Here is a 21,776-nt window from a genome sequence, read left to right on the forward strand (position 1 = left end):
CAAGCTATAAACCAACTCCATCTCTTCTACAGTGACCTCACGGAACAGCCAGCCAGAAGTAAAGAACAGCTTGACACCACCTCTCATCGTTCACACAGCTGCAACCCCCATGCCGATGCCAAAGAGCACCCTCTTTGGAGATGCAGGCCAGGACTGTGAGTCACGGAGAGGCAGTAGTGTGTCCACGGATCCACATGCCTACGAACTGAAGTCCCCCGTAAGTGTTTTTTTACAAGTCCTCCAAGTAGATATGCTTATTTTATAAATATTTTTATGTTAAGAAAATAAACACAAAACAAGGTACATGACCGGGAAGAAGTGGCTGCGGCACAAGCCTCATTACATTATTCCACTAAGCACAGGTATACTATGGTCTTTCCTCTCTAGGTGGGGAGCACTCTCACTTGTCCTTGTATTTGGGCAATATTCAGCCTATGTAATCTTTCTAATGCTCTGACCACAACAAGTTATAAAATTCACATTGTTTGTTCCATATTTTCTCAAAGTTTCTTGGAGATCCTGTGTTCTTATAAGCCATCTTTTCCACAAGCATACATCAGTTCACATTTTTCTGCCATCTTACAACCTTCGAAGCCACCCTACTGCCCCGACAGTCTAACCATATCTCTTCTCTCTACTATCAGTCCTGTTTCATAAAACAGTTTTCACACTGAGGTGGAGATTCAATCCAGACACCCAAATAAGCAATCCAATTAAAACACTCCAATGAGCCACCCCGTAAATTTGCCAAGTATCCCATGATCCCTCCCCTGAACCATTCTGTAGGGGTGCTTTGAAAAAAATATATAGAAAATGGATCCCTCCATTCAGTGTTTAATTTGTAAAATAATAGGTGCCAGGGCCCTGACCAGGAGGCCACTGCAGCTTCCACCACCCCATTGCCTGTCATCACTGCCAATGGCGGTACCAAAACAACTGCTAACCGTCTCTCTCAGCTGAAAGTGCAACAGGGCAGATTATTTCAGATCCCCAAAGCTAAAGGAATGGCTGGGGAGGCAGATATTAGTACTTTGATAAGTATATTGTATTAATAAACAACCGTTGTTCTGCTCATTTCTAAATCAGATGAGCAGTGCCACCATGTGGCCACCTGTCATAAGTGCGGTGTTGACAATTAAGTGCTGATACTGAGCACCGGAAACCAATTAAGTGAGGGTACCGAGCACAGGAAACCACCTGCTCAAAGTAAGCACTGCCTCCATTCCTCATAGGCACACTAATGTGTAGCTCTACTAAATGTCTGTATCTATGTTCAAGGGCAATATATGCTATGAAACAATTTCAGTTGGATGAACCTCAACCCTGCAGAGAACCAGTAGAAAATCTTGAATTTCACAGGTTTAAAGATTCGTTGCCCTGATAGACATGTGATCTGTTTGGAGGACTCTTACTGTTGGAATTTCTAACAGAAATAATACAAAACCCCGTAAGGATTTGCCCATAGTTTGTTAGAAGGAATTTCTAACAATTGTATTAATTGGGGTTTCTTCCTTGATGGTAGGCATTGCACAGTATACTTTAGATTTTAGATAAACTATATTTCGGTTCTGAAACACAGCCATAAAAGCATATTACAAAGATAAAATACATTGTTTAAAATACACATCTCACGATCACCATGCACAGTTAATTCAGAGGTTTAGCTAGCAAGAGTTTATTGTCTCAATACTTGGGCGAGCTTGATCACACACTGCAATTTCCCTCTTGTATTTATGTGCTACTGCGTATGTAACTGATATAGATCATGGTTATGGCATAGCTTTGGGTGACAGAAAAGGAGCGCACCATGGGTAAGTTCAAGGGTCCAATTCAATTCAATTACATGAAATCCTGAAACAGAAAGAGATGGACAAAGAATTTTCACGGGTAAAAGCAAGGATAAGAGACCCAGAACAAGCCTGCGTATTGGATCTCACCGTTAAGTAAAGTGTGGAAGAAGAGTATCAACCAATCTTATTATAAGCACCAAAAAACGAATTTCAGACAAGCAATCACTGGTGCTGGTGCTAATTAACAAAGCTAGAGTTGCAGACAATGCACAATTAATAAAGTATGTTACCCAGTGGAGGTCCCCACTGGGTGATTATAGTTGGAACTAGGTTTCCATTGAAATTTTTTTTTTTGTTAGTTAATAACTTTGGCGCCGTTTGATGAATCTTCATAACAGTTTCCAAAACAAAAGTATCATCGACTTCAGCTCCTTCCTGGAACATTTTGGGCCGATTTGTCAAGTGAGGAGGGGCAAGAAAAAGGGGTGGTCCCAAAATGCATTTTTCTGTTGGAAAATTGAACAGCAATACCACAAAAACTGCTGAAGGGGATTACACCAAATATGGCAGAAAGCTAGATATTGGTCCAGAAAGGGTGCTTTTTATGATTTGGTGTCAATCCGTTTAGTAATTTTCTAGAAGTTAAGGCTCAAAATGTATAGATATGTCACGGTGTGGAGGATCGTAGGAGCAACCACATCTCGAGATAAGCTCAATTGGATGCCACCACATCAACAAAGATGTGGCAGCAGCTTTTTAGGTCTTGGGGGATCTTTCCCAGACTCAAAAATAGGCTTAAAAAAAACATATAGGTCCACAGAGTAGGGATACCGAAGGCTGTGTACCGTGGGGGTTGGGCACTATTTTGCCATGTCGTGCCAGGTGATAAATATCTTACTTTACATGAAATAAAACATAGAAATTCACCGAAAAAATCGACGGTTAAAGTGATGTTATAGTTAGGAATTGTAATGATATATAATTTTAAAAAACGTAATAATTTACTGAAATAAACAAAGGTTGAAGCAAGGTACAGTATAGGTATGTGAAAATGTTAGTTTAAACATAGCATTTTACACAAAGAAAACCACTGAAACTCACAACTTATAGGTATGTCAAGTACAACTTGTGCCCTAAGAATTATAACTTGCACCCTCTCCTGATTATCTCCCATATTACATCATTCATGACATGTTCTTTGACATCTTTGTTGACATCACTGCAACATCTAAATTACATCATTGATGACAACTCTGTGAATGGCAGGGGGCACAAGTTATGGTTACTTGAGATAACTATAACTGACGAAATTCAGTTGTTTTGTTCATTTAGAATGATATGTTTTAACTGAAATATCCACCTAACTATAACACTCCTTTAACCTTTGTTTTTTTGTGGGAAAACAATAGATACATACACGTGTATATATCTATATATATCTATATATCTATCTATATATATATTCACTTAAAAAACCATAGGTTTCACACATGTTATAGTTAGGTGGACATTTCACTCGTAAAAAACCAATGAAATTCCACCGTTCTAGTTAGTTCAGATAACTATAACTCGCGCGCCCGCAATCCAGTGCTCATGACGTCACATATTACATCACTCATGACATGGTCAGTGGCATCACTCATGACATCACTGATGACATCATCCTTGTGATAGAGTGGTGGTCGCGCGAGTTATAGTTATCTAACTATAACATGTGTGAAACCTATGGTTTTTTAAGTGAATTTGCAAGGCTTTTTAAATGCTAATTCCTAACTATAATGTGTGTGAAACCTATGGTTTTTTCAGTGAATTTGTACGGTTTTTTAAATGCTAAGTTATGGGTTTTTTTTTTTTTTTTTAAAGATTTTCACAGAGTTCCTGACCCCCTGACAGAGGCTAGGGGGTCAGGAACTCTCTACCCTGCCCCCTTTTCACGTTCGCCACCTCTATTTTTCACTCTCGCACCCACAACAAACAAAATGGCGGCCGACACTTCCTGATTTCGACCGATTCGAACGTTGACTGACATGTAACCACCAATCAGAATTATGCTCGCGCACGTTAGGGTGCGCGCACGGTGCGCGGCTATAGATATGTATGTGCTTTTAACTGCAATTTTCTCAGGAAATACTGAACAGATCGACTCCATACATGCAAAAGGCACTTCCCTGACCTGAGGACTACCTCTCTGCCAAATTTCAAGTAATTCTGTTTAGCCGTTTGGGCTGTACCTTTGACTAAAGGTCCTATGGGAAAATGCATGGGGAAAACGCATTTTGGGACCCCCCTTTTTTCTCGGCCCCCGCTTGACGAATCACCCCGAGACTTTCAGGGTAGGAGCTGAACGGAGCACCCCATTAGTTTTGAAAATTTCGCGAGGATTCGTCAACCGGCGCCAAAGTTATTCCAAATAGAATTTTCAGATTTCCTATGGAAACACGGTCCTAACTATAACTATCTACTGGCGACCGCCAGTAGATAATATATATATATTCACTAAAAAAAACATAGGTTTCAGGGGCGTTATAGTTAGCTGGACATTTCCCTCGTACAAAACCCTAGAAATTCCCCCATTATAGTTAGTTCAGCTAACTATAACTCGCGCCCCCGCAATGCACTGCTGATGATGTCACATATTACATCACTCATGACATGGTCAGTGACATCACTGATGACATCTCAAATGACATCACTGATGACATCACTGATGACGTCATCCATGTGATAAATTAGTGCATCTTCTCACACCCTTTGATATACCCAATGAAAATTTCAGATGTACATTCTCAAAACCATAGATACTCCAATACCAATTACTACATACCCACTCATTGACTCTTAGGTCTACACACATATCCAGTCACTCACCTGTACAGTCACTCATACTTACAGTCACTCAGTACAGGACTATCATATGCATTTATACACCTATATAGACACTCACACACCACCAATCATCCATAGAGGTACTCACACACCTAGTCAGTCATGCAAATAATTAATCACACTCCCATTTACTCATCTATCCAGTTATACTCACACAAGTTCACTTACTCATAAAAATACTACCACATTCTTACGCTCTTATACAATCACTGATACAAGCACACACTCATCTATACAGCCACTCTCACAATCACACACTCTCACATATACGCACTTATATACTCTTACACACATATATACTGGCTGTCACAGATGTAGTTACTCACACATGTACCACTGAGATATACATTCAATCACTAACACACCCATACATACACTCACCTAACCATACAGTCTATCACAGATGCACTCTTAAAACCATGCACCCATAGAATCACCCACTCACACATCAATGCATAGAGTCACAAACAGACCACCCACACAAACACTCAGACACCCATACAGATACTCAAACAACCAATCAATAACCCATATAGACACTCATGTAACTATTCAGAAAACCATACAGCCGCTTACACAGCAACAGACAGACAAATACAGACATTCACACAGTTTAGTCACTAGTCTGCAGTAACATACGTTTAATGACTCACTTATAGTGTCAGTCACGCACCTACTAAATCATCCATTCACACACTTATACACCCACTCATTCTTCCATAGGCCTTTCCCTATATATATTAAACATATTTAAACTTTACAAAAACACACAGTCACTGGATAACGTCATCAGTGATGTCATTTGAAATGTCATGAGTGATGTCATCAGTGATGTCACTGACCATGTCATGAGTGATGTAATATGTGACGTCATCAGCAGTGCATTGCCGGGGAATTTCTAGGGTTTTGTACGAGGGAAATGTCCAGCTAACAATAACGCCCCGGAAACCTATGTTTTTTTCAGTGAATTTCTAAGGTTTTTAAAATGCCAATTCCTAACTATAACGCCCCTGAAACCTATGGTTTTTTCAGTGAATTTCAAAGGTTTTTTAAATGCCAATTCCTAACTATAACGTGCATGAAACCTACAGTTTTGTCAGTGAATTTCAAAGGTTTTGTAAATGCTAATTCCTATCTATAACTTATCTCTAAAGATATCACGTTTAATGATTTTCATTGGATTTCTATATTTTTCAATTTCAGTGTGTCAATTTCATTAATTATCTTTCTTTAAAATACTTTTTATCACCATTTTTTAAACTTATTTTTTCAATTAATTCTTTTAAAAATTAAAAAATATTATTTGTTTTTATTGGGTATTTAAAAATATTTTGTTATATTTAAAAAAATATTTTTTAAACTATATTTTCAAAACTTTATTTTTTATTTTATTATTTCCATTTTTTTGGGATCCGCGCACCCTATGCGCACCGTTCTCGATCCCTACGCGATAGCATCTTCGCACGGTATGCGTTGGGTACGTGTTTGATGCGCGATTCCAATGCGACCAGTACGCGACTCCAAGCCTATACGTGACACGTACGATTACGTAACGCGCCGCTTACACGCATACGCGATGCGTCACATGCGTGTATGACGAGGTGAGTGCACGGATCCTGCGAAATATTGAACATTTAAAAAAACATATATATATATTTCATGTGAATATTAATTGAAGAGAAACTCTAAACTACTGTTAAAAGTAATATATTTATACATCTAATCCTATATTCCTTTTAAATTCAATTTCGCGGATGCGCACTGGGTGCGTGCTGCGTAAGCGCAGGGTGCGCAGATCCCATGTGACCTGCAAAAAAATAGATTTGATTGGTTCATTACACTTCCTGTTCTAACTATTGAAAGACCCCACCCATTTCAATCATTCTTCTTTGACCTTCTTTGGAAGAGCATCTCTACAGAGAAGGAGCTTTTTTTGACTAAGTTTTTACTTAGCTCAAACTTTTTTCAGAACATACAATGGCATCAGGGCAGCAGGCATCTCCTGCATCTCCTCATACATCTGAGGATGATTTTGTGGAAGAGCCACCATGCACACCACGTTTTTCATCTGTGGTGTGGAAATTTTTTACTTATCCAAAGGGGCAAACAAAGACAAATGCCATCTTGGTCACTTGCAAGATCTGCCAGAGAGTGCTGTCTCGTGGGGATCCAAATAAGAAGTCTTCTTGCATAACGGCGAGTATGATGAAGCACCTGAGGACCCTTCATCCGGTAAATCTTGCTCGGGAGGAATGCCGAAGGATGAGAGTCGCTCCTGGTCCTTTCGACTCATCGCAGCCGAGCACTTCAAGAGTGCATCCTTCAGCACAAAATTTGGACATCCGTCCACAAATCCAATTTTTGAAAGTGCTCTGCACTAAATGCAATGTGACTTTATGCTACGGAGAGCAGTCTATCGATCTGAAAGTCACCATTGCTAGTTTTTTGGGTTTTTTTTCCCCTGAAGTTCATTGTTTTTTTCCTCCTGGTCTGTTTTTTCTTTTTTGTTTGGCAGAAAAACCAAAAAAAATTAAGAATTGTACAGAAAACACCCCAAAAAAATATAAAAGAAGAAAGAAGAAAAAAAAAAGTTCTTTTAAGAACTAACTTTCCTGGTTTAAAAAAAGAGCTATATTTGTTTGTGTGTGAAAGTTTAGATGAATGTATGTGTTGTACGTAATTGACTGAATGAATGTATTAGTAGCGTATGGTAAATGTATAAGTGCAGAACTATGAGGGAGTGCTGCAGCATCACACAGTAACCTCTTTAACTGCAGTGTGCTGTAGTACTTCCGAAGCACAGGGATGCAACATATGTACATAAATATGTTGCAAATCTATGCTTCTCTCTGCACGGCTGCTTAAACTGCAGCCATGTGGTGACACAGGCACCCTTGCACCATAGTGCAAGGATATCTGTGTCATGTGCTGCTTGTTTGTGTGCAGGAAGACACACCTTCATGCACAAAAACAATCAGTAAAGGCATTGTAGCATGCACTGAAGATATAAAAATGTGGAGAAATGAAAACAATTCTCCCTGTTGTGCTTTCCTACACCAATTTTAGAATGGTGCATAATCACACACATATTGAGATTTATGATTTCTGATAAATCTAGAGATGTGTCTTGTTCTATGAGTATTCAGTGCAATCATGCACAACAACACTTATAGAACACCCTTTCAACGCAAAGTGGTGTGTATGATGAGGTTGTATTTACATGGAGTAGGAAAAGTGCAGAGTGCCTTTTCCTCTCTTTGTAAATATGAAAGAGTGTCTTGCGCAATAACTATGTTACAAAAAGTGACATATTTCTGTTTTTAAAATTGCTTGCGAATGATAGAAGGTAAGCACAGAGGGGCAGATTTATGAGCCCCTTGCGCCACTTTTGCGTCACTTTTAACATGGGAAAAGTGACGCAAAAGTGGCGCAAGTGGCTCATAAATCTGCCCCAGAGTTTTGTCTGCAAAGATGTTCAAAGAAGAATGATTGAAATGATTGCGGTCCTTCAGTAGGTACAATTGGAAATATTATGAACCCCTCAAATCTCTTTTTTTGCAGGTCACATGATATCTGATTACGGTCAGATTTCAAAACGACATAGGCATACACAGAGTGTCTTTAAAAACGTGTTTATACTTTGTAGCTTCTTGCAGATCTCTCCAGTCTGCATATTGATACTTAGTTAAACTTACCTTCACAGTAATAGAAATAAAAAATGGTATACATCTTTTTCAGATTTTCTTTGCAATCTAAATTGATGTAAATTACTTATTTTAAAATTAGGATCTGTGAAAGAAAAAAAAAATAGTTATAACATGTAATAATACATTTTTTACAACACACCATAATTTCCACAAAGTAATTTGTTTGCCTTTTTTGCTGCTCTCAGAATATATTGAATTTCACCCGAAATAGTGATTTCAATCGTACTCATCACTTAACAGCGGGCAAAAAAAACCAATCAGAAATATTGTTTAAAAAAAAACAACATGCTATTCTCAGTAAAATACCAGAAAATACAAATCACACATATATGAAATGCTTACGGCTAACAAAATTATATAAGTTTAACTTAAAAACTGTAAGCGTTGCCGCTTTAAAATATTCACTGAATCAATGACCACCAAAAAGTCCATAATTCAAACATATACCTTTCCTTGAGGCCAAATGGTATTTTTGCACTCCTTTTTTTAATCTAAATTGTCCATTGGTAATCCTATTAAATTATAATAATAAATTTCTCAGAGAGTGAATTATCTTCCTAAAACTTTGGCTTTAAAAATATTAGGTAGGAATTTGGTAATTCACTAGGCAAACGTTGTTTGAAAACCAACTGGGCATCATTACAAAGTGTCCAGCCTTTGTCACATTTTAGATAGGCAGTGTAATGTCCAGACGTGGTGGAAGGACCATCATGGAAAATTATAGCAATTGCTACAAAAGTCCTTCCTGATATTGATAGTTGTGCTGCTACAAATTGCTTTATTAAAGTATCCAATTTTCTTCCGTCAGCTGTACAACGTTGCATCATTAAAATTATGTATTTGCCATATTTTGTAAAAAATAATGGGGATAACATTTCTGATTTACATTGGCTACACTCCATGTTTTGATTTGCACCTTTAACTAATGTATTGAATGACACTGATTTACAGTCTGGTAATGTTAAATACAGAAATCTCTCAGTGTCTACATTGGAGCTACATGTATACATGCAATTTTCACAATAATGTTCCCATTTGTAACAAAGGCCAAAAATATTTTCTATTTCTACACCTTCATTTTAAAAAATGGTAAGCATATACATAAAAAATTCCTGAGCATCTTGTTGGATATTTTGTGAAAATTGTGTAGAACCAGAACACACATCCAAAAGGTTACGAACATCTGAAACAGATTGTATTTTACTTGTGTCTGTTGTCAATTTTTCAAAAACAGAATGCAAAAGAGAACAAAATCTTTGTTGCCGATTCTGCATAATTTGCTCTTGCAAACCTTCAAGATAAAAAACAACATTGACCACTACATTAGCATAGCAGTTGACACCTGAACCATTTTCAAACTGATAACCAACAACCTCTTCAACAGTGTCCAAATTCTTTTCACTTCCCTTCTCAACACCTTCAAAACAGACACTGTCAAACCTTCTTTTTCGACCAACCACACACTTTTCAAATACAGGATATTGACCTAAATTTGGAGCATACACCCTTCTTAACCTATTATACTCTTTTACACAGTTTGCATCTGCAGTAACATTTGTCTCATCAAAATCAATCAAAAACTAACCAGATAATGTTCTGACTCGCGACAAAGCAACATATGCCATACCCTCTTTAAATACAGTAGAGCCAATGTTCACCAATGCACTGTCTACACTTAATCCTTGAGATTTATGAATAGTCACTGCATATGCCAGAGAAAATGGAAATTGTTTCCTACGGACATATAAATCTTTAACAAGCAAAAAACGAACTGAACAACAACCAATTTCTTTAACTTCTTCAATCTGGTCAAATTTAATTTTTAAAAATTCAATTCCTTCTTTTTTCTGATAATTAACAAAATCTACCACTTTACCCATTGCGCCATTAACTAACCCTTTTTCTACATCCAAATTTCGCCTTAAAATTAACCGACAGTTTACACACGCATACAGTGTCTTTTCTAAACCAGCTGTTTTAGATATTTTTTTTTCTAAAGAATCCAGTTTTGTTTTCAACGTTCCCGTCAAAATAATAGTAATTCCTTCATGCTCTATTTTATCGATTGCTTCCATTTTCATAATTTCCTAGTTTCAATAGTTCTTCGTTGAATATGGAACACTCTCGCAGTGTTGGCATTAAACAGATCACTGATTTATTTTCAGCAATTTTCATGCACACTTTTGCAGGAAGTACATTTTCATTTGGAAAGACATTGCAAAGTAATCGACTTTCCAAAGCTTGTTTGCCATGTTTTGTAAGAATTCCAATTCTTATATCTTGAAGAATACTTCCATATTCAGCATCATTTGCCTGTCGCATATTTGTTGTCAGTTCTTTGTATTCAAAATTAGTCCAAATGTTCACATTACCAACACTACCAAGAGACTTTCTGGTATCTTCATGTGCAAGTGTTTTAAATACCGGTTGTCCTTTTACCGGAGTAAGTTGCAATAGAGCTCCAAAAACTATGACATGTTTTCCTCCAAATAACACGTCATACTCTGTTTTAAGAATTTGTTGCATTCTTAAATACCCAAAGACAAGCATCAAGTTAGAGACCATGCTCACCTCATCAATAATGAGAAGTTTCATTTTCTTCAAGACTCTTGAAACTTCACAACAAGCTTCTCCAGATAGCTTGTGGTATTCCAATTTGTTCTCATGCTCTACTGGTAGCATTAGTAAACGATGTAAAGTGATTCCTTTAATGTTATGTGCTGCCAACCCAGTTGGAGCAGTGACAACACAAGACAAATGCGACTCCGTTATTTTTTGCAGATAACTTGTAATTACTTCTATTAAGAAACTTTTTCCTGTCCCAGCTTGACCACCTACATACATTCGGATAGGTTGAAATGATGTACATGAGCACCCTTTCTTTTCATGAAGTAATCCATGGTCAATCTGCTCTTTCACTTGTTGATATATTTGTTTCTGTTCAACATTTAGTTGTTCTTCCAAGTTTCCTAACTCTACTACATCTTCTTGAGCTTGATACATTGCTGTTTCCACCTCATTCATGGCAGTTGCTGCTTCATTTTCAACAATTGGTTGTCCTGGTGGATCTTGACTCAGTGCAGCAGAACTTTGACTGTCTTGAGAACTGTCTCTAGCAATCTCAGCTGCAATTGTATCTTCTTGATCAATTTCATCATTCAACATTTTCACATAATTTGCAAAAGCACTGCATTGTATGCTATCTTTACAAGCATTAAATGAATCTTCATAGCTCTGAAAATCTCCAAGTTATTCCAGTTCTGAATGCCATGGTTTGAACATTTGCAAAAGGGCTAAATAGTAAAATTCCCTTTTATCAGCAGTGTCGCAACTCAGTTTCCTGTGATTAATTAAATTTCCTTTCCTCTGTTTCACCAGATTTTCTTCAGAACCAATAACTGCATATTTTCCATCATTGATGTTCTCTGTAGTATTCCGTTTAAAAGTGTAGTTTTGCAGCACTTCATAGAGACACATGCTCTCAAGATGATGACTTCTGTTCGGGTAATATGTGTGAACATATTCGTTTTCAAAATATCTGTACTTTCTGGTTCTTTTTCTGCTAAATATTCAATTTCTTGAACAGATTGCAGTACCCGATTTTGCATTCCTGCAAGACCTAGACTCACCTAAATGATTGTTCTAGTTTTTGAATATAGACTTGCAGATGATAACCGATCTGAACATTCATATGCTCCAATTTCACGATGCGATAACATCTTCAAACTGAAACTGTATAATTTCTTACTTAGAGTCTTCTCGTGAGAAATCTCTTCCCACATTTCTTTCAATTCCGTCTTTTCTGATTTAGTAATGTAGGACGTTACATACCGAGCGACAGCAATGGAATTGTCCGCAACATACTGAATATCCATGTTAGCATTCCACATGGATAAAATAACTGGATTGTAGTCATTTATGTATTTTGATTCTTCACTTCTTTTTAAGTTGTAGGTATTTTTCGGAGACTTTCTTGTGATAGTATGTCGCACAGCTGACATAAAACTGTTCACTCTTCCTTTGGATAATACAGGACGTGGAAATCCAAAATGACATTTGGTATAGAACTTATCCTTTGACTTGTACTTTCGTCAACAGTATTTTCCACATCGATGGCTTTGGAATCGTAAAACTTGTTGTTTTAAGTTTTTATGTTCTTTGCTATTGGGTACAGCACATGTGGCATAATCTTCAATGAAAGACAAAACAGTTTCATCTGAATCTGTTCCAAATTTGGGGGTGTCCTTGATCCATAACAACATATGTATATGAGGAGCACCTCTTGCTTGATACTCCTTTCTCCAAAAGAAATCCACAACTTCTCCAAGAGGAGGATTCTTTTTATTGCAGATGAAAGACATCATAGCTTCAAATCTATGATTGCAATATCTGCATACATTAACAGGATCCAATGAGCACAATTCTCCAGGTGTCTTGTATTCAATATTTTTTATATTGCAATTTGCCTCTGGAAGAAATTCAAGTAAATCATCCCAAGTATACTCAGCACAGCTTAGTGTAACAAACCATGTAGGAGTTCCCAAGTTACGTAGCATACATTTCAGTTCTCCAAGACGACGGTACCAATATTCATTAGTCCCTCGCTGACATGCCATCAGATTAATCAACTGAGATTCTAAATGATCATCTCTCTGATGCACTTTATCCATAAAATCCTTAGCAGTTACATTTTGCAGATGCATACCAGTTTTTAAAATGTGATTTACTGCATATGAAAGTCCAGACAAGTCACTTTCAAACAGAAGATGAAACATATAAGGAATACATTGTCGAAATCTTCGATCTTCTGCATATAATCTTGTTGTCCGATATTCAGATGCAGGAATCTGCACAGGACGTTCATCATATCGTCCACCTTTTCCTGTTGGAAACAACTGCGGGAAACAACGAGCTTCCAAACTCTCTTCCCATACACTCATGGGACTTCCTGTTGCTTTTTTCATTTGGAACAACTCAATCGTATTCCCCATCACCTCTTTAGAATGAAGTGGATGTACACTGTAATGTTCATAGATTTCTTCACATCTGGACATGTCCACTTTTTCAATTTGTCCACTTAATGTTTCAGTATCTTCTGCTAAATCTATTTCTTCTTCTCCTACAAGCACATTTCTATAGTACTCATTATTTTTTAACAGATACAATGATGCCTTTTGCACTTTTCTAACACCCACTAACTCTTGCCAGATTTTCTTATTCTTAGTAGGAACACCATTAACTAGAATGACTAGTGGCTCATTTTCTGCATGGTCTACACCAATAGTTTCAATATTTTTCCTTAAGTCTAACGGTAAATATACAACTCTTCCTTTCAATCCTCTTTGCAACTCTGATGGAGGTAATTTACCTGTTTTAGGGTCCATACGAACAATAGCCTGAAACGGGTGAACACATTGAATGAGAATAAACTCATACATATTTAAATCTATCAGCTCTGGAGGAATAGCAACCAACTCTAGATTATTATGAACTGCTCTATCAGGCATTTTATTCTCATCTAATTTGTTATAACAATATTTGCAAATACGCTGCTCAGATCCCAAATCAAAACAATCCTCTACCAGCAAATAAGTTGCAAATTCCATCCACTTATCATTATCTTCTATTTCACTTTTTAAATACAGATTGACACCCCTAGTTTGATTTTTATAGTGAGTTCACCGACAACAAATACAAGAAACATTTGGTCTTTCACCTGAAATTACCTTAAACTTTGTGATTTCATCCTCAAAATTTTTTGTAATCACAGGTTCTACATTGTCTTCAACATTTTCTTCTACTAATGTCACAGTTTCTCCACTCTCTTGCTGAGGACCAAAGTAACAAAACTCAATATCCTCACAAACCTTCTTCACATCTGATACTGAGCCACGTAAAAGAGCACTGTTCAACTCATTTAACTTTAGTGCTGGACTTTTCGCATAATACAATCTTCACACTAACTTCCGCATTTAAGTATGATGTACTGCCAGCATCCTGAAATGGTGAAAAACACTTTCACAAACTTTCCTTGAAAGACAAGCCAGAGAATGACCTTGCAAACCAGTATTTTTTCTCACTCTGAAAGGGTCTAGTCCTTGCAACACCTTAATCTTTTTTGTTTAACACTTTTTTTAGTATATGCTCGTAAAAAACTACATAATTTATCAATAGATTCCTGTCGTACACTACAAATACTACTGCAATCCCATGTATACACAGGGTGTTTAGGACGTCTCCCTAGAACTTTATCAGCTATCACTTCTTCTGCATTTCTTTCAACCATTTTCTCTTTCTCAATTGGACAACCATCTCTAACTTCGTAACCTCTACCACTGGTGTCAACTGCAAACAGTAATTTTTTGCTCTGTAAATAACTCTCTTCATTAAAGAAAGGCTCTTTTTTTTCTATTAATTACTCTTTTCCTCCTACTTTTGGCCTTCATTAAATTGATTGGTTTATCTAGTGATCAAATTCTGTTTAATACTAAAATGAATAGTTTCCTTTTTACTTCTAAAGCCTTTTCAACAATGTTTTCAATATGCTTCTTCTTTTTATAAAACAGAGCTCTCTTTTTATATTTCTTCACATCTTTCAGCAAATTATGTACTACTCTCTTGTAAAATATTTTTTTTCGTAATTCCTTATACTGATTTTGCCTTCTTTTAGCACAGTTTGTCTCCTTTGACTGAATATTAGTTTTTTTGCTTTTCCTCCTATTTTGAATTTTTTTTCTAGCTGAAACATTCACAGTGGATTCAGTGTTCTGTACATTCTGTTTCCTCCTGCAAACATTTTAAATAACTTGCTTTGTGATCTTACCAGAAGATTTTTTCTTTTTAGCCACATTATCTTGTACATTCAATACTTGTGGTTGACTTTTCGTCAAGTAATTCTCCCGTCTCTGTTCTTTTGTTTATCCAGGCTGATTTCTCTATTTTAACGTCGAAAAACAGTATCTGTAAAAAGGTATCACAAATAAAAGTATATTATTAACTTTCAAATTCATACTATTCTATTACTGTAAAAACACATTTTATATACAAACTGACTAAGAAACTATAGCCATAAAGCACAAGTGTGACGATGGTTAAAACACTACAAGCATAGTGCATACTACTTTGAAACAGTTTATGCCCTAAATCCTACCTCACTAAAAGAGTACATGCTAACTGACTGAATGATTACAATACTATTAGGAAACAAACTGGGTGTGTGACAGGGTATTTCCTAGAAGTGTATGAATACTGACATGATTATTGATGGTGTGAAAGACAAGTGTGAAGGTGATTAGAGACCTACATGCATACTGGACACATGTTTCAATCCATTTATATGTTAAGGCCTGTCTCACTCCAATACTATTTGGATACTGATTAAATGATTAGAGTACTGCAAGAAGAATGCCTGGGTGAGTTTATAAGTGTTCGGGTTTTGGCACAGTGAATGGATTACTCCATGGTGCTGAATGGGTCACTAGAGGACTCCAAGAGGAGTGACAGAGTTTTTGCTAGAAGTGTAAAACACAAGTATGTAGGTGGTTAGAGGACTGCATGCATAGTGGATAGGCATTTGAAGCAATTCATGTACTAAGGCCTGGCTCACTGCATGAGTACTTGGGTACTGACTGAATGATTAGAGTACTGCAAAGAGAGTGCTTGGGTGAATTTATAAGTGTTTGGGTTTTGGCTCACTGAATGGATTAGTACATGGTGCTGAATGGGTCACTGGAGGAGTACAAGGGGAGTGATAGGATGTTTGCTGCACTATATGTATACTGAGTGGGGAATTAAAGATGTGAAAGACAAGTGTGTAGGTGGTTAGAAGACTGCATGCATACTGGATAGACGTTTGAAGCAATTCATGTGCTAAGGGCTGGCTCACTGCATGGGTACTTGGATACTAACTGAATGATTAAAGCACTGCAAGGAGACTACCTGGGTGAATTTATAAGTGGTTGCCTTTCAGTGCAGTGAATGGATTAGTACATGGTGCTGAATGGGTCACTGGAGTAGTATAAGGAGAGTGAGAGAGTATTTGCAGGAACTGTATGAATGTTATGTTAATAGTTTATAAAGCGCATGAATCACCCCCAGATGGGTCTCTCATCGCTAGCAAGGCAGTGCGGGGCAGCTGAAACAATATCATTCTGTGAAGAGGGTGGTCTTCAGTATCTTTCTAAACCTAAGGTAGTCAGAGCATTGCCTTAGGGGAAGGGCGAGCTGGTTCCAAATCAATGGAGCTTGATAGGAGAAAGATTTACCTCCTAACCGTGTTCTCTTAATTCTCAGAGTAAGTAGCAGAGATTTAGAGCAGGATCTCAAGTCGCGACTGGGAGTATATTGGTGAAGTCTCGCAGCCAGATATTGGGGGCCGGGTCCCCACAGTGCTTTATGAGTCAGGCAACAGAGCTTAAACTTAATCCGTTTCCGCACTGGCAACCAATGAAGTTGTTGGAGCAGTGGGAGTGAAGCTGATCTATACGGGGCATTGGTAACTAATCGTGCCGCGGTGTTTTGAACCACTTGCAGACGGCTAAGAGCAGATTCATTAGCAGCGACCAAGAGGGCATTACAATAGTCCAACTTATTCAGTACAAGTGCCTGCACAAGTGTCTTGCGGAGAGAGTCCGGGAGATAGGGGAGGGCTTTCCTCAAAAGGCTCAAAGTAAAAAAGCATGCGCCGACTGTGTGAGATAAATGGTCGTTCATAGACAGAGCCTGGTCAAAGCGCACACCCAAATTTTTTGCTGTTAATTTGGGCAGAGGAGCAGGGCCCAATTCCGATGGCCACCAAGTGGGAGACCACATGATGGGGGCATCTCCGAAGAGGATGATCTCCGTTTTATTTGCATTCAGTTGGAGAAAGTTGTTACTGCGAGATGGCCAACATACCTGAGGCAAAGGATGTATGGGCTGTCAGAGAGGGTTTATTAAATGGAAAAATAAGTTGGGTATCATCCCCATAAGATATGGGGATGAACCCAAGAGATCTTAAGAGAGAATACTGTTTGGGATATTGAAGGTGTGAAAGACAAGTATGTAGGTGGCTAGAGACCTACATCCACAATGGATAGACGTTTGAAACAGTCCATAGAGTAACACTTGGATCACTGCAAAACTACCTGACTACTGACTGAATCATTAGAGTACTACAAAAAAAGTGACTCGGAGAATCTTTTTAAGATTTTGGATTCTAGTGCAGTGAATAGGTTAATACTTACTGCCAAATGAGTCAGTGGAGGTGTGCAATTAAAGTGACAGAGTGTTTATTGCAGTTTATAGATACTGACAGAGAAATTAAACGTCTCAAAGGCAACTGTGTTGGTACTTACAGGCCTCCATGCATACTGGAAACACATTTAAATAAATCCATGTGCTAAGGCCTGCCTCACTCCATTAGTACTTAGGTACTGACTGAATGATTAGACTATTGCAAGAAGCGTACCTGGGTGAATTTACAAGTGTTTCAGTTTTGGCACAGTGAATGCATTACTACATGGTGCTGAATAAGTCAATGGAACACTGCAAGGGGAGTGACAGGATGTTTGCTGAAAGTACATGGATACTGACTGGGGAATTGAAGCTGTAAAGGACAAGTGTATAGTATGTTAGAAGACTGCATGCATACTGCATAGACATTTGTAGCCCTCTATGTGGTAATGCATGGTTCACTACATGAGTACCTGGAAACTGACTGAATCATTAGACAACTAGAAGAGTGCCTGGGTAAAACTGTTAAGATTTTCAGTTTTGGCATAGTAAAAAGATTAGTACATGGTACTGGATCAGTCACTGGATGAGTGCAAGATGAGTGACAAGATGTTTATTGAAGTATATAGAAACTGACTAGTTAATTAAAGAAGTGTAAGACAAATGTGTAGATGGCTAGAGGCCTGTATGCATACTGCATAGGGGTTTCAAGCAGTCCATGTTGTAAGGTCTGGCTCGCTGCATGAGCACTTGGATACTGACTGAATTATAAGAGTACTAAAAAGAGAGTGCCTGAGTGAATTTATAAGTGTTTGGGTTTTGGCAAAGTGAATGGTTTAGTATATGCTACTGAATGGGTCACTAGAGGAGTACATGGGGAGAAACAGAGTGTTTGCTTGAAGTGTATGAATACTGACTGTGGAATTAAAGGTGTGAAAGAGAACTATGTAGATGGTTAGAGGACTGCATGCATAGTGGATAAGCATTTGAATCAATGCATGTGCTAAGGCCTGCCTAACTTAGTTACTACTTGAATATTAACTGAATGTTTACAGTATTGCAAGGACACTTCCTGGGTGATTACATAAGCAATAACTGCCTTCTAATTCTAACAAAACTTGAGAACAGGAAAGTTTTTAAGCAGTTATGCATATTCAAACATATGAAGTACCCAAATGCTTCTCTCACAGTGGTTCCCAAATGCACACAGACTCACAGTGTGATTCTAGACAAGCAACACTATCCCTAGGAGTTTACCAAAACTCATTCACTACTGTGCAAAGAGTAAAGGGACTGCACACAATCTACATATTTCACGACTCCAGTTTAGTGTCAAAGCCTAACTCATTTTATCAAAGCATAAGCAAAGACTGGCTTCTAATGCTACTAAAACTTGACAACATGGCAGGTTTTAAAACAGTTATCTGTCAGCAAATACATGATGTTCCCAAATGCTTCTCTCACAGTAGTTCCCAAATGCACACAGACTCACAGTGTGATTCTATACAAGCAACACTATCCCTAGGAGTTTACCAAAACTCATTCACTACTATGGAAGGGGTAAGGGGACTGCACACAATATACATATTTCAGGACTCCACTTTAGTGTCAATGTCAATGTCTGACTCATTTAATCAAAGCATGAGCAAAGACTGGCTTCTAATGCTACTAAAACTTGACAACATGTCAGGTTTTAAAACAGTTATCTGTCAGCAAATACATAATATTACAAAATCCTTGTCTCACAATCCTTACCCAAATGCACACAGACTCACAGTGTGATTTTAGGCAAGCAGCACTATCATAGTAGTTTACCAAAACTCATTCAGTAGTGTAGAAGGCATAAGAGTACTTTACACAATCTACATATTTAAGTACTGCACTTTAGTGTCAAAGCCTGACTCATTTTATCAATCCATTAGCAAACACTGGCCTCTAATGCTACTAAAACTTGACAACATGACAGGTTTTCAAACAGTTATCTGTTCGCAAATACATGATTTTCCCAAATGCTTCTCTGACAGCGGTTTCCAAATGCACACAGACTCACAGTGTGATTCTATACAAGCAACACTATCCCTAGGAGTTTACCAAAACTCATTCACTACTGTGCAAGGGGTAAGGGGACTACACACAATCTACATATTTAAGTACTGCACTTTAGTGTCAAAGCCTAACTCATTTAATCAAAGCATAAGCCATGACTGGCTTCTAATGCTACTACAACTTGACAACAATACAGGTTTTAAAACAGTTATCTGCCAGCAAATACATGATGTTCCCAAATGCTTCTCTCACAGCGGTTTCCAAATGCACACAGACTCACAGTGTGATTCTATACAAGCAACACTATCCCTAGGAGTTTACCAAAACTCATTCACTACTATGGAAAGGGTAAGGGGACTGCACACAATCTACATATTTCAGGACTCCACTTTAGTGTCAATGCCTAACTCATTTTATCAAAGCATAAGCAAAGACTGGCTTCTAATGCTACTAAAACTTAACAAATTGACAGGTTTTAAAACAGTTATCTGTCAGCAAATACATGATGTTACCAAATGCTTCTCTCACAGTGGTTCCCAAATGCACACAGACTCACAGTGTGATTCTAGACAAACAACACTATCCCTAGTAGTTTACCAAAACACATTTCTTAATCTACGAGTACTACATTTTAGTGTTCAAACATGACTCATTTTGCATATTTATAAACAATGACTGATTTCTAATTGTACCAAAATATAAAACAGCACAGTTATCTGTCTGCAAACACATGAAAAACACAAATGCTTATCACAGAATGGTTTCTACATGCAAACACACTGTTAATAAGATTGTAGACACAAAAAAGTACTCCGTACACTTTAGCAGGAGAAATACATTAGTAAGATTAAAATCAAAATAGTCTACATACATCCCCTCACAATTAAATAACTCACCTTTCAAGTTGTTTTGTAGAAGTATATCAGTCACACACCAGATATCAGTCACACACCAGATTTTCTTATACAGAATCTCTGCACTGTGCACCTGTCAGCAAAACCAAAGAATGGCAAAGTTTCCCTCTCATTTTCCACCCATACACATGTAAACATCAAACCACATTCCTTCCCATATAAATTCAAAAGCAAACACACATTTCTATTAGTTAAACACTTTTAAACCCTTTCCAAAAGACATCAATTTGAACCCTACCCCCATTCTGCCTTCTGCCTGTTACCATAGCAACAGGTCATGGAACACTGAACTGAGCACACAGGTCACAAGTTCAGCACACAATGTTGCTAATCAAAACAGCAAGTGTGCTTGACTTTTCAACATATCAGCTTATTATATATAATGTTCCTTTCACGCACTTTTTGTTAACCAATAAGAATCATGCGTTTAAAAAACAGAAACATGCACCCTACCTTTCAGTGCAGAAGGTTGTCAAACAACCAATGATTTCTTGTCTTTTTTCAAAACTGCATCTTAGCCACCATTTTAGAAAAATCTTACTTTTCAAACTGCCATTTCATTTACAGAGACCATCAGAGTGCATCCAGACCTCCCTTCAAGATGCTTAGAGTGTAGATTGTGGGACACAGCTATATTTTCTGGAGACAAAGGTATGCAGAAAACAAAGGCATTCACAAATACCTAAGTTTGCCAAATGTAGACATTAAATGGATTGGACAGAGAGGGTTAAAGTGGCACCAATTGATGCCATTGGTAAAAACCTTTATGCATATCCAACACCCTGACCTCATAATAGTGCACTGTGGTGGCAATGACCTAGGCACTTTGACTGGGGTAGGTCTGGAAATGCTTATGAAGGACACCTTTGCAGAATTGTTTTCACTTTTTCCCAAAACTGCCTTTGTGTATTCTAACATATGCCAAAGGCAGAAGTGGAACTGGTCCAATCATTTTTGTCCACAGATTGAGAAAGCTAGGAAACATGTGAATAAATCTGTTTCTGCTTTTCTCCGACACTATAGAATGGGGTCCATTTACAATAACAATCTGCGCTTTCATATGCAAGAGATGTATAGGAGAGATGGAGTACACTTTACTGATGAAGGAAACAGAGTCTTCCTCAACAACTTTAGACTCTGTATAGGTACTTACTTATAAGTACCAAAAACTCTCAATGAACACAACAGCTCTTTTTAGAGCCACTCAAGAACAAAACACT

At 37.7% G+C, this 21,776-nt stretch overlaps 1 protein-coding gene across 9 annotated transcripts in view; it reads left to right on the forward strand.

Annotated features, from left to right (window-relative positions):
• CACNA1G (calcium voltage-gated channel subunit alpha1 G) overlaps window positions 1–21,776 on the forward strand; it is an 807,943-nt gene that overhangs the window by 426,541 nt on the left and 359,626 nt on the right. For all 9 annotated transcript variants that reach the window (XM_085617142.1, XM_085617143.1, XM_085617140.1 and 6 more), the window contains one exon: window positions 33–217. In XM_085617142.1, coding sequence (XP_085473268.1) covers window positions 33–217 — 185 coding nt within the window. The remainder of the gene's footprint in view (window positions 1–32; window positions 218–21,776) is intronic.

The sequence above is a fragment of the Triturus cristatus genome, chromosome 7 (genome assembly GCF_964204655.1).
Source record: "Triturus cristatus chromosome 7, aTriCri1.1, whole genome shotgun sequence".
Classification (NCBI taxonomy): domain Eukaryota; kingdom Metazoa; phylum Chordata; class Amphibia; order Caudata; family Salamandridae; genus Triturus; species Triturus cristatus.